Source organism: Stegostoma tigrinum, chromosome 12, assembly GCF_030684315.1.
Source record: "Stegostoma tigrinum isolate sSteTig4 chromosome 12, sSteTig4.hap1, whole genome shotgun sequence".
In the NCBI taxonomy this organism is placed as follows: Eukaryota; Metazoa; Chordata; class Chondrichthyes; order Orectolobiformes; family Stegostomatidae; genus Stegostoma; species Stegostoma tigrinum.
In genome coordinates this window covers 44017181-44031786 of record NC_081365.1, presented here as the reverse complement: position 1 = coordinate 44031786, position 14606 = coordinate 44017181, and the positions used below count along the sequence as shown (strand labels likewise).

The 14606-nt window shown below is 43.4% G+C and overlaps 1 protein-coding gene across 2 annotated transcripts in view; it reads left to right on the top strand.

Moving 5' to 3' along the window:
• Window positions 1–14606, top strand: part of usp9 (ubiquitin specific peptidase 9) — a 230651-nt gene that overhangs the window by 152405 nt on the left and 63640 nt on the right. For both annotated transcript variants that reach the window (XM_048541510.2, XM_048541511.2), the window contains 2 exons: window positions 5500–5707; window positions 9574–9794. In XM_048541510.2, coding sequence (XP_048397467.1) covers window positions 5500–5707; window positions 9574–9794 — 429 coding nt within the window. The remainder of the gene's footprint in view (window positions 1–5499; window positions 5708–9573; window positions 9795–14606) is intronic.

Here is a 14606-nt window from a genome sequence, read left to right as displayed (position 1 = left end):
CTAACTGCCTGCGAGTTGTAATCACTTCTGTAAGACATAACCTTTCTATTCTTGAGCATGACCATGATTTCTTTTTTGTTCAGCTAACACTTTAATGTTTTCTCATTCTTCTACCTTTTTGGTACCCTCTAAAAGGGGTGAAACTTAACAGAATCTCTAGCATATGGGTAAATGGGTGGTTGTTGGAAGTCAATCTTCTCAGCTGCAGGAAATCTCTGTAGGACTTCCTCGGAGTAGTGTCCTTGGCCCAAACATCTTTAGCTGCTTCATCAACAACCTTGCCTCCAAGATCAGAAGTGGGGATGTTTGCTGATGATGGCACAATGTTCACCATTTGCGACTTCTCAGATACTGAAGCAGTCTATGTTCAAATGCAACAAGACCTGGAGGATGTCTAGGGCAAGTAACATTCACGCTACACAAATATCAGGCCCTGACCACCAGCATTAAGAAATAATCTCATCACGATCCATTTGACACTTAGTGATGTTACCATCACTGAATTCCCACCTACCAACAATCTTGGGATTACCATTGACCAGAAACACAGTTAGACCTGCTATATTGGCTCCTAGAACAGTTGAGAGGCTAGGAATACTGCGACAAGTAATCACTTCCTGACTCTCCAAAGCCTGCCACCACCTCCAAGTCAAGAATGTGGTAGAATACTCCCCACTTGTCTAATGGGTGCAGCTCCATCAGCATTCAAAGCAACAGTTTAAGAAGGCAGATCACTGCCATCACCTGAAGACAACAGTTGGAGGCATGGGCAAAAAAATGGCTGGAGTTTAACCTGGACCTACGTGAAGTGATGCATTTGGAAGGTCAAGTAAAAGTGTAAATTATAGTGAATGGCAGAAGCCTTGGAAGTATGATGTTAATAGGGATCTGAGTATATAGGTCTGAAAATCACTGAAGGTGGCAGTGCAGGTAGATAAGGTGGTTTAACAAAAGTCTACGGCATGCTTTCCTTCATAGAAAGAGGTATTGACTATAAGGATAGGCAAGTTATGCTGCTGTTCCATAGAATTTCAAGTAGGCCATGCTTGCAAATACTACATACAGTTCTAGTCACACTACCAGGAGGATGTGCATGCTTTTTTGGGGGAGGGGCGGGCGCAGAAAAGGTTTATCAGGATGTTGACAGGCATGGGGAATTTTAGATATGAAGAATGGTCGGATAGGCAGCAGTTCCTTTTTAATTTATATGTTTATAGTGTTCCAGACATCGTACTGAGTTCAGAGATAATGGGAACTGCAGATGCTGGAGAATTCCAAGATAATAAAATGTGAGGCTGGATGAACACAGCAGGCCAAGCAGCATCTCGGGAGCACAAAAACTGACGTTTCGGGCCTAGACCCTTCATCAGAGAGGGGGATGGGGAGAGGGAACTGGAATAAATAGGGAGAGGGGGAGGCGGACCGAAGATGGAGAGTAAAGAAGATAGGTGGAGAGAGTATAGGTGGGGAGGTAGGGAGGGGATAGGTCAGTCCAGGGAAGACGGAAAGGTCAAGGAGGTGGGATGAGGTTAGTAGGTAGATGGGGGTGCGGCTTGGGGTGGGAGGAAGGGATGGGTGAGAGGAAGAGCCAGTTAGGGAGGCAGAGACAGGTTGGATTGGTTTTGGGATGCAGTGGGTGGGGGGGGGAAAGAGCTGGGCTGGTTGTGTGGTGCAGTGGGGGGAGGGGACGAACTGGGCTGGTTTAGGGATGCAGTAGGGGAAGGGGAGATTTTGAAACTGGTGAAGTCCACATTGATACCATATGGCTGCAGGGTTCCCAGGCAGAATATGAGTTGCTGTTCCTGCAACCTTCGGGTGGCATAATTGTGGCAGTGCAGGAGGCCCATGATGGACATGTCATCTAGAGAATGGGAGGGGGAGTGGAAATGGTTTGCGACTGGGAGGTGCAGTTGTTTGTTGCGAACTGAGCAGAGGTGTTCTGCAAAGCGGTCCCCAAGCCTCCGCTTGGTTTCCCCAATGTAGAGGAAGCCGCATCGGGTACAGTGGATGCAGTACACCACATTGGCAGATGTGCAGGTGAACCTCTGCTTAATGTGGAATGTCATCTTGGGGCCTGGGATAGGGGTGAGGGAGGAGGTGTGGGGGCAAGTGTAGCATTTCCTGCGGTTGCAGGGGAAGGTGCCAGGTGTGGTGGGGTTGGAGGGCAGTGTGGAGCGAACAAGGGAGTCACGGAGAGAGTGGTCTCTCCGGAAAGCAGACAGGGGTGGGGATGGAAAAATGTCTTGGGTGGTGGGGTCGGATTGTAAATGGCGGAAGTGTCGGAGGATGATGCGTTGTATCCGGAGGTTGGTAGGGTGGTGTGTGAGAACGAGGGGGATCCTCTTAGGGCGGTTGTGGCGGGGGCGGGGTGTGAGGGATGTGTTGTGGGAAATACGGGAGACGCGGTCAAGGGCGTTCTCGATCACTGTGGGGGGAAAGTTGCGGTCCTTAAAGAACTTGGACATCTGGGATGTGCGGGAGTGGAATGTCTTATCGTGGGAGCAGATGCGGCGGAGGCGGAGGAATTGGGAATAGGGGATGGAATTTTTGCAGGAGGGTGGGTGGGAGGAGGTGTATTCTAGGTAGCTGTGGGAGTCGGTGGGGTTGAAATGGACATCAGTTACAAGCTGGTTGCCTGAGATGGAGACTGAGAGGTCCAGGAAGGTGAGGGATGTGCTGGAGATGGCCCAGGTGAACTGAAGGTTGGGGTGGAAGGTGTTGGTGAAGTGGATGAACTGTTCGAGCTCCTCTGGGGAGCAATTGTATTGAGCAATCGTATTGAGTTCACCAGTTTTGGTTCATAACTTACTGTTTTGCATGATAACTGTGGTGATTGGTGATTTCCTGTTTGCTCTTTCTGTAGACCCAATTTTTGGATTTTACTTCTGCTGCGCTCTCTCTCTCATGCATTGTATTAGCATCCCCTTTGTTAATTTCTGCTGCCTTCTCCCCTATTACAGACCTCTAGGGTAATGAAAAAGGAGCAGTTAGCTTTATTTGCACATGAGCATTGTGCTGCCTCAACAGTGCACAGGAGGCGGCAAGAGCAGCCTATTCACTCAGCTGAGAGAAATCTATGTCAAATAGTGTCACAGGAAACCTGCCCTGGGGAGCATAAGAAATAGGACCAAAAATAGACTATTCAGCCTTTTAGCCAGCTCTACCAATCAATAGGATCCCGGTTGACATCTGTTTTCCTACCCTTGCCCCGTAACTCTTGATTCTCCAACTAATCAAGAATCTGTCTTGGCCTTAAATATGCACAAATATTCTGCCCTCGAAACACTAAACTCTGAGGGAGATTCCTCCTCATCAGTCTTAAATAGGTACCTCTTTATTCTGAAACCGTGCCCTCTGATCTGAGGCTGTCCCACAAAAGCAAACATTTTCATTTACCCTGTCAAGGCTTTTAAGAATGCTGTCTTTCAATGCGGTCACCTATCATTCTTCTAACAGGATGTTGAACAAAAAGGCAAAAAACAAGACTACGCTAAAAAAATCCAAGGTACTTGGTTATGCTGGGTGTAATTGAACTGGATGTTCTGATGGAATTTGTATCTGGAAGTATAGGCTGATTTTGCAAGGAGTCTGAGGGTACACGAGTAACATTTGGTCTCTGAAGGTAAAATTTTAAGATTAAACAAACTGGGGGTTTATTGCCTGTATTCAGAAGGTTAAGGGGCAATTTGATCAAAGAATTCAGATTATTAAGGGGGTCAAATAGGCTATGTGAGACGAAAGTGTATCTGATTAGGAGTCTAGGGGGCATAGTCTAAAAATTATTTAGACCTTTCAAGTAGTAGATATTTGAAACTCTTACTGCCCACAGCATTGATGCTGAATCAGTTGTCAGTCTTGAATGTGAGGTGTTTAGATTTCTGAGAGCCAAAGGGAATAAAGGATTATGGGACAAGGACTAGGAGATGGAGTTGGGTCACAGATGAATTTCAACTTCATTGAACTGTGGAGCAGATTGGAAGGGTTTTTGATGTGAACGCTTCACGTGTGTGTATTTCTCTGACCCACTTATGCCTACTGTAGTTTTTTTAAAGTTTCCCCAATCCTGTTTTCCTTTATAGTCTAAGGCAGCTGGCACAACTGGTAGGCTTCTGAAGAATCTCCCTTACCTGCTTAATAATTTATACTTTTCCTCTGTAGGCCTTCTATCCTTTTCACCCTTTCACAACTGCCCAAAATCATTCTAATCAGTGTTACCTTTTGTGCTTCTCAATACTAGTACATTTTATCATATGTTAGCAATTGCAATTTTTCTCCAACTTGTGACTGCCCTTCTCTGCACAACCCAAATGTTTCCTTCTCCTTCATACCACTTCAGAACTCTTTTTTAAGGCTGTCGTGCTGTCATCGAATTGCATTTGCATTCAAATTGCCACAAGCTCTCAAATGGTAATTTTTAAAAAAGAAATTGTTCATGTCTCATTAGTCCTGTATTCAAATTGTTTTGCAGTTTATACAGTAGAAGTAGAGTATAATAATACAGTTGTACTTTTTTGTGTGCAGTTATATACTCTGTAGTTTTGCTCATTTCCTCCTGGCCATTGCCTGTATCACTATGTAAAACCAGCACACCAAAATTAGAATTCTATTTCTCTTGGTTCACTTTGTCTGTTACTTCTGCATAGGTTTTTGTTGACAAATGCTTTATTATGTCCTCTAATCTCAGTCTGTAGCAAGATATTTGGCAACTTGCTATGAGCAATACCATGGGGGATTATATGCATTTTATGGCATACTTGTATTTCCTATGCGCATGCAAAGTAATTAATCTCTATTTATCTGAGAAATTACTGCACAATCAAAACCAGTAAAATAATTACATTATCATCATGACTTTTTAGGATCTGGGGCAAGATGTGGGTACAAAATGGTGAACTGCAATGTTCTTTAAGGTGGAGGAGTAGAATTGTCCAAGATTGGATTACTGGTGCCCTTCGTGACTGAGGGTCATATTTCATTTCTACCCAAGAAACATTTGATTCCAGATTCCAAAAGGTTTTTGTCAGCCAATGTCTTAAGCAGGAGAGAATGGTCAACGGATTGAATTTAAGAGTTTGACATAAGCACTTAAGTTTATTATGGCTTGTCACCTATTTACTTATCCTTCTGTGTATAAATTGTAAAGTTTTCCAGTTTTAGACTGTAACACTGATTTGCGTTTGACAGTCATAATCTCACTAGTTTTTGGAGCTTAAAGACTGAATCTTGGTGGAAAATAAGTCTGAGTTAGCTTAAGCAATTGCACAACATTTCAACACATTTCTAAATACCTAATATTTTGGCAACTTAAAAAACCATTTTTTAAAATTCCCCAAATGGTTATACTTTGCTCAGCTCCCATTTGACTATCGTATCACTCTGGGAATCTTAATCATGAATTGATTGTTTTTCTCTGAAGTAATTGTTTACTGTTTATGCACTGTAGACACTGAAACTAAATGAGTAACTAAAATCTCTCTCTCTCTCACCTTGAATCGATAGGAACTGATAGATGACTTCATATTTCCAGCCTCTAATGTTTATCTGCAGTATAAGAAGAGTGGAGAATTGCCATCTGAGCAAGCCATTCCAGTCTGTAGTGCACCTGCTGCAATCAATGCCAGCTTTGAGTTGTTGGTAGCACTGGCTGTTGGCTGTGTGCAAAATCTGAAACAAATAGTGGATACTATGACGGATATGTATTATGCAGGTATTTGAAAATTGTTCATTAGATAAAATGGTGAGCATGTAGATGAATGTTTGTAGTCTTCATGAATGCAGTAAATGCATGAAGTTCATTGAATGATTGCTTTGTTTTTGCTATTTCAACTATGATTCAGTTGAGAGCAGTTTTGTCTGATCAAAAGGCTACAGATCAAAGTATCTCTCTAGGGACTTGAGCATAAACATTTAGGAGGAGACATCATTATGATAAAATATTGAATCTGAGACCTGTTCTGTCCACCTTGAGCATAAAATATTGTTTCACTGAATTTTGTTGATAAAGACGTGTCCTGTTGACATTTGTCCCTCGGCATCACAAAAATAAATGATCTTTTTATGGTTTGAGGGCTCAATTCACCACTGCTTTGTTACAGCAATAACTCCAATTCAAAATTTCTACATTGGTGGTAAAGGGCCATGGGATGTGTTATGGACATGTAAGTCACTTTATAAATGCAAATCTAGATATGATGCAACAGGTGTTAAAGTTTCTTTTGCTGTCGCTGGGCAGAGTCAAAATTCTTGCTTTTAATTATGTAGGAGATGTGCATTATCAGGTGAAATTATGTCAACTTTGTTACCAAGGTCTTAACTTATTTCTTGGCTCATTTTTCTAAATGGATATGATTTTTCCATTCATATTTTTTCCTTCCTCATGTCCCTAAAATTGACAGGTTAAAAAGCCCAGTATCATACACATATATGACTAAGGCCTGCAAAATTGGAATAAAACCAGAAAAGGCTGGAAATACTTAGCAAGTTAGGCATCATCAGTAAGCCAACAAACAGTTAACATTTCAGGTTGGTGACACTTAATCAGAATCTGAGACATTAACTCTTTATCCATGGATGCTGCCTGACCTACATATTTCTAGCATTTAATCCCAAAGTTTCATCCTTTTAAAGTGTGGAGAGCTTAACTTTTGTTCTGTGCCCTACCATCAAAACAGCCTGCTAATGCTCAGGAACTCATAACTGAAGAATAGCTTCTGGAATGGCATGAAAGTGGTAGCAAATTCAGAGCAATAACTTGACCAGTGTTACCTTTACTGAGAAAGAAATATGTTAACATGGATGGGTAGTCATGTGTAAAGATGACTGAGATAATGTTTGGTATGTTCCCTGGTTTACCTTCCACAGAATGGTCATTGGACCCAACACATTAGCTCTGATTTGTTTGTTCATGGATGCTGCCAGACCTGTTCAGTTTTTCCAGCAACTTTGTTTTTATTCCTGATTTACAGCATCCGTAGTTCTTTTGGCTTTTATTTTGCATTTGATGTTGGAACAAAAAGCGAAACATTCAAGGAAGCATGTTACATAAAATGTCCATTTTTTCCTTGCATTTTCTTTGCTTTTATTTTGATTCATGAAATATTTGCCTTTTACTATTTCAGCCAATTTTGTTTGAACTCGATTATGAATGAAGATATTGTCCTATGTATAATTGTTTTAGGAATTATGAAGTTTACAATGACTTTTTTAATAGTTCTGGCAACAGCATAATGCAGTCTTTTCTGATTTTAACCTGTGTTTTAGTGTTATCAATTTAATAGTACAGGTTAAAATGTGTTTGAGTCTTTAATACACGAAGAACCAATGACATTATTAAGCAGCATCAATACAGAAATTGCACTCTTTGAAAAAGAGAACCATCCTGGCATCCCTATGTTGGTAGTTGATGCAGACTCCATAAGAAATAGCAAGCCCTGTTCTGCCATTCATTAAAGTTGTGGCTGATCTGATTGTGGCCTTAACTCTACTTTGCGGCCTGAATCCATAATCCTTATAAGTAGAAATCTTCTCATTTGGCCTTGAATATTTTCAATGAGGACAGCCTCCATAATGAGCTTGGGGGGTGGGGGGGCGGGGGGGGGGGGGGGGTAAAAAAAAACTTCCAAATTCTGTTGACTCAAGCAATTACCCCTCATTTTTGTCTGTGATATATCATCCTTTATTTGTGAAATGTGTTCTCCGGTTTAGATCCTTCACAAAAGAAAAGATATCTATCTGCCATGTCAACACTCCATTTAATGAGACTGTTTTTATTGGTACTCTGTATAGACTCAAACTGCCAAACCTTTCCTCGTAAAAGAACACATTCATCCTAGAAATCAACCAAGTGAATCTTCCTTTAAATGGCTTCAAATTGAAGTGTGTTCCTCTTTAATGTAAGCAAAATTGTACAAAGTACTTCAGCTGCATTTCACCAATGTCCTGTACAGGCCAGTATTCAGTTTTTTGACAGTAGGAACTGCAGATGCTGGAAAATCTGAGATAACAAGTGTAGAGCTGGGTGAACACAGCAGGCTGAGCAGGAAAATTTCCTGAAGAAGGGTCTCGACTCAATGTCCGTTTTCCTGCTCCTCTGATGCTGCTTGGCCTGCTGTGTTCATACAGCTTACACCACCTTATCCTGGTATTCAGTTTATCACCTTAATTACTTGCTGCAGTTGGGTGATGACTTCATGTGGTTCATGAACAAGGGCACCCTTTGTATTGCAACATTCTGCAATCTGTCTGTTTGAATTGTTGTTCTGTGTTTCTATACTTCCTCCAAAGTGGGCGCGCACATGTTTTCCCACATAATACATAGATTTACCAATTTTTTTGTGCACTCATAGCCTAAAAATATCTCTTTGCAGTATCACAGTTTGTTGTTTGCAATTGTACTTTTTGGAGAATCAGCATATTTTGCTGCAGTTTAATGGATTCTTTTGTGCAAGACATTCATTTAGATTGTAAATTGTTTAGACTCCAACACTGATCCCTGCAGCTCTCTGCAAGTTACAATTGGCTATCTTGGAATTTTCACCCATATTTTCCAAATCTGGTTCCATTTTCTCAGTCCTGCATCCATAATAAAATGACCTGCTACCATAATTCCTGTCTACTAACCTTTTGTGTGGCACCTTAGTGAATGTTTTTGACGATCCACAGATCCTAAGTTGTTGTTTAGCTTTTATCCACCCTCATTCTCAAAGAATATTAATAAATTTGTCAGACATGATTTCCTTTGAGGCAAAAACCATGTTGAATCTTCCTGTTAGTATTCTAATTTTCTACATGTTTACCAGGATCCTGTGAATGGATTTAAGCATTTGCATGTGACAAGTGTGAGACTAACTAGTCCATAGTTTCTTGCTTTCTATTTCCTTTCCTTAAACAGAAGTGTTAAATTTGTGGTTTTGCATTCTGCTGAGATGTTCAGAGTCAAGAACAATGTTAGAAGATTACAAATAATGGACCTACAATTCTGCGGGATCTTTTAAGACTTGCTGATTCATGTCTTCATTTCAGTCTTAAGTTCCATTAGTCTGTCTTGAATGATATTGCTGGTTTGAACTTATTCCAGGTACTGATTACCCACATTCTAGGAACAAAAGAAATTTAATGGTGTAACGTTGCAAAATTAGTGATAGCTGTGTGGTTATCTCCACCAGATAATAACTTCACTTAATGTTTTACACCATAAGAATTGAATATGAAATACTTGAGTACCCAATAACTTAAGCTAGTTAAAACCATATTTTTACTGGGTGTGTTTGTGAAATGTTTTTTAAAGGCTCCCTCTATTTAGCTTCTTCAAAACAATAACTATCTCAATTGTGTGACCCAAACATTAGCTATCCTCTAAGATATCCCATGGTACAGTCATCACAACACAGACACATTCGATCAGTATTTAATTTTCCACTGCAGTGGTAGTAGTTTTGATCTGCTTCAACCTTTTTCGTTTCATTGAGAAGTCCATAGTGCAAACCACTTCTGAAAATGTTCTGGTGTTCCAGTGTGGCATTTTGAAATCTGTCTGAAATTTTAATCACTGATTGTAAAGTTTCAATTTTTTAGGTTGTGAAGCATTGACAGAGTGGGAATATTTGCCACCAGTAGGACCGCGACCATCGAAAGGATTTGTAGGATTAAAGAATGCTGGTGCTACGTGTTACATGAACTCTGTTATTCAGCAGCTGTACATGATCCCAGCTATTAGAAATGGTATCCTTACTATTGAAGGCACTGGTAGTGATGTTGATGATGATACATCTGGTGATGAGAAGCAGGATAATGAGGTGAACATAAGTTACAGCTATTACTTTTACATCAAAACAAGTTTTAGTGTATTGTGAAAAGCTTAAATCTTGAACTCTGTGCAACACCTTTTTTTAAACCCAAGCTGTTGCTAAATGTCATCAGAAACAACAATATATTGGAAGTATTTTTAAATTTATTTTGTTAATGTAGTGAAATTTCTTGAAATATGCATGTGTTTTTGACTTTTGTATTCATACTTAAATGTTTTGGAAACCCATCCTTAAATGCAGAAAAACAGTATATTCTATGGTATCATATGTTTTAATTTTGTTATTTGCAACAGTCTTCATAGTTCTATATACGTGGCTCATTGATATTATTAGGCTGGATTGTATTTCAAAAATAATGGTAAAGCTAATGGTGCTTTATCTATTCCTGCAAAAATGGTGCAGCAACTTGAAGTAAGGGCTGGATGTGCAGTTAAATGCAAACATCAAAAGGTGCTGTCCCAAGTTCTGAAACTGTCCAAGTTCTTTAAGGACCGCAACTTTCCCCCAACAGTGATCGAGAACGCCCTTGACCGCGTCTCCCGTATTTCCCGCAACACATCCTTCACACCCCGCCCCCGCCACAACCGCCCTAAGAGGATCCCCCTCGTTCTCACACACCACCCTACCAACCTCCGGATACAACGCATCATCCTCCGACACTTCCGCCATTTACAATCCGACCCCACCACCCAAGACATTTTTCCATCCCCACCCCTGTCTGCTTTCCGGAGAGACCACACTCTCAGTGACTCCCTTGTTCGCTCCACACTGCCCTCCAACCCCACCACACCCGGCACCTTCCCCTGCAACCGCAGGAAATGCTACACTTGTCCCCACACCACCTCCCTCACCCTTATCCCAGGCCCCAAGCTGACATTCCACATTAAGCAAAGGTTCACCTGCACATCTGCCAATGTGGTATACTGCATCCACTGTACCCAGTGCGGCTTCCTCTACATTGGGGAAACCAAGCGGAGGCTTGGGGACCGCTTAGCAGAACACCTCCGCTCAGTTCGCAACAAACAACTGCACCTCCCAGTCGCAATCCATTTCCACTCCCCCTCCCATTCTCTAGATGACATGTCCATCATGGGCCTCCTGCAGTGCCACAATGATGCCACCCGAAGGTTGCAGGAACAGCAACTCATATTCCGCCTGGGAACCCTGCAGCCATATGGTATCAATGTGGACTTCACCAGTTTCAAAATCTCCCCTTCCCCTACTGCATCCCTAAACCAGCCCAGTTCGTCCCCTCCCCCCACTGCACCACTCAACCAGCCCAGCTCTTATCTCTCTTCTCTCTTCCCCCCCCCCCCCCCCCCCCCCCACTGCATCCCAGAACCAGTCCAACCTGTCTCTGCCTCCCTAACTGGCTCTTCCTCTCACCCATCCCTTCCTCGCACCCCCATCTACCTACTAACCTCATCCCACCACCTTGACCTGTCCATCTTCCCTGGACTGACCTATCCCCTCCCTACCTCCCCACCTATACTCTCTCCACCTATCTTCTTTTCTCTCCATCTTCGGTCCGCCTCCCCCCCTCTCCCTATTTATTCCAGTTCCCTCTCCTCATCCCCCTCTCTGATGAAGGGTCTAGGCCCGAAACGTCAGTTTTTGTGCTCCCGAGATGCTGCTTGGCCTGCTGTGTTCATCCAGCCTCACATTTTATTATCTTGGAATTCTCCAGCATCTGCAGTTCCCATTATCTCTGAAACTGTACTGTTGGCTTCACAAAATCAGTTTCATTGCCTGCTTTACCATTGACATTGGTCAAATATTATGAAGTAATTATTTTTTTCTGCCGGAGAGACAAACTGAACACACTAGACGTTTTGAAATAAATGATTGAAAGTATAAATACCCTTTGAACAATCTAATTAGTGTTAATGATTTAAAATCAACATCTCTGACACTGAGAGTCACTATCAAAAGTGGACTCTTGTTCCTTTTTATTGTGAGTAGACTCAAGATTTTAAACTGAAATTTGAATCAATCTGTTCTCCTTTGGTATTGCACCATCACCAAACCACCAGCATCATTCCCCCCCCGCCAAATAAAAGGAAAAAACCCATTAAATGCACCTCACTTTCTTGAACAGGTTTGTAGCTTGGGCTGTGGATGCTGTGGTTGGTTTGCTCATCAAGCTGGTTCAGTAGTTCACAAATGTTTCATTACCCTGCTGGGTAACAGCATCAGTGCAGCCTCAGATGAAGCTCTGTTGTGTTTTCCTGCCTGGTATTCATGGTTGTTGGAGTTGATTACCTCACTTCCAGTATTCTTTTGCAGTGATGTATACATAGGGTATAAGTCTACGTTTTTATTCATGGCTTCATGGTGGAGAACTAGGCCTCTAGAAATTCTCGTGCTTGTCTCTGGCGTGCCTGAGAATCCAGATGTTGTCCCAGTCGAACCGGTGGTTCTCCTTCTCCATGTGAATCACCACCAGTTCAATTGGGACAACATCAGGATCCTCGGACAGGCCAGAAATAAGCATGAGAATTTCTAGAGGCCTGGTTCTCCACCAAGAAAGCCATCAATAAACACACAGAATTAGACCCTATGTATACATCACTGCAAAGAAATAGCAGAAATGAGTAATCAGCATCAGTGGTCCCTAGAGTTTAAATACCAAGCGGGAAACACAACAGCACTTCATCAGAGACTGCATTGATGCTACCCAATGAAACGTCTGCGAACTAATGTACCAGCTTGGAGAGCGAACCAACCACGGCATGCACCTCATTTTATTGGTTGCCCTCCTGAATCCTTCCACTGCTTTTGCCTAATCATAAATTTCACTCTTCGTAACATTATTACATTCTCTGCCCTCTCCTGTGAGGAGCTGACACTTAAAGCAACCTCCAGAACTTCCAATTCCCCAGTCCCCAACACGTTATTTTCACCATGGGCGACCAGTCTCTACACCTGCATTCCACGTGCAGATGGCCTAAAGGCCCTCCGCTTTTTCCTGCCCCTCAGGCCTGACCAGTCCCCCTCCACTGACACCCTCATCCGCCTAGCCGAACTCGTCCTCATCCTCACACTCAACAACTTCTCTTTCAATTCCTCCCACTTCCTGCAGACAAAGGGGGTGCCCATGGGTACCCGCATGGGCCCAAGCTATGCCTGCCTCTTTGTAAGTTAAGTGGAACAATCCCTCTTCCGTACCTACACTGGCCCTAAACCCCACCTCTTCCTCTGTTACATTGACTGTATTGGCGCTGCCTCGTGTTCCCATGAGGGGCTCGAAAGTTCATCCGTTTGACCAACACCTTCCACCCCAATCTCAACTTCACCTAGACCACCTCCAACACATCCCTCCCCTTCCTGGACACCCCTGTCTCCATCTCAGGCAACCACCGAGCAACCAATATCCAATTCAAGCCCACCGACTCCCACAGCTACCTGGAATACACCTACCACCCACCTTCGGCAAAAATTCCATCCCATATTCCCAATTCTTTCAACTCGACTGCATCTGCTCCCAGGATGAGGCATTCCACTCGTGTACATCTCAGATGTCCTCATTCTTCAAGGACTGCAACTCCCCCACCCTCGCAGTGGTTGAGAACGCCCTGGACCATGACTCCCGCATTTCCCCCTTCACACCCCATAACCGCCAAAAGGGAATCCCCCTCGTCCTCACGTACCACCCCAACAACCTCTGGATCCAACGCATCATCCTCCAACACTTGCGCCATCTACAAGCTGACCCCACCACCAAAGACATTTTTCCATCCCCGCCCTTGTCTGCTTTCCGGAGGGACCACTCACTCCGGGCCTCCCTTGTCTGCTCCACATTCCCCTCCATCCCACCATACCTGGCACTTTCCCCTGCAACCACAGGAAGTGCTACACTTGCCCCCACTCCACCTCCCTCACCCCCGTCCGAGGCCCAAGAAGACATTCCACCCCAAGCAGCTATTCCCCTGCACATCTGCCAATATGGTATACTGCATCCACTGTACCTGTTGTGGCTTCCTGTATATTGGGGAAACCAAGCGGAGGCTTGGGGACAGCTTTGCACAACACCTACGCTCAGTTCGCAATAAACAACTGCATCTCCCAGTCACGAACCATTTCAACTCTCCCTCCCATTCCTTAGATGACATGTCCAGCCTGGGCCTCCTGCAGTGCCACAACGATGCCACTGAACGTTGCAGGAACAGCCACTCATATTCCGCTTGGGAACCCTGCAGCCCAATGGTATCAATGTGGATTTCACAAGCTTCAAAATCTCCCCTCCCCGCACTACATCCCAAAACCAGTGCAGTTCATCCCCGCCTCCCTAACCTATTCTTCCTCTCACCTATTCTTCCTCTCACCTATCCCCTCTTCCCACCTCAAGCCGCACCTCCATTTCCTACCTTCTGCCCTCATCCCGCCCCCTTGACCTGTCTGTCCTCCCTGGACTGACCTATCCCCTTCCTATCTCCCCACCTACACTCACCTCTACAGGCTCCATCCATCCCCGCCCCTTTAACTTGTCTTCCCCCTCTCCACCTATCTTCTCCCCTATCCATCTTCGATCTGCCTTCCCCCTCACTCCCTATTTATTTCAGAACCCTCTCCCCACCCCCCTTTTCTGAAGAACATTCTAGGCCTGAAACATCAGCTTTTGTGCTCCTAAGATGCTGCTTGGCCTGCTGTGTTTATCCAGCTCCACACTTTGTTATCTTGAACCAAGGATTTTTCAGTTGATGAGTATAAGTCAAATTAACAGCAGTTGTTATTAAATACCCTGCAGTTGAAAGGTCTGATCCATTTTATTTTTAGATACGCAAAAGAAAAGTTGTGCTT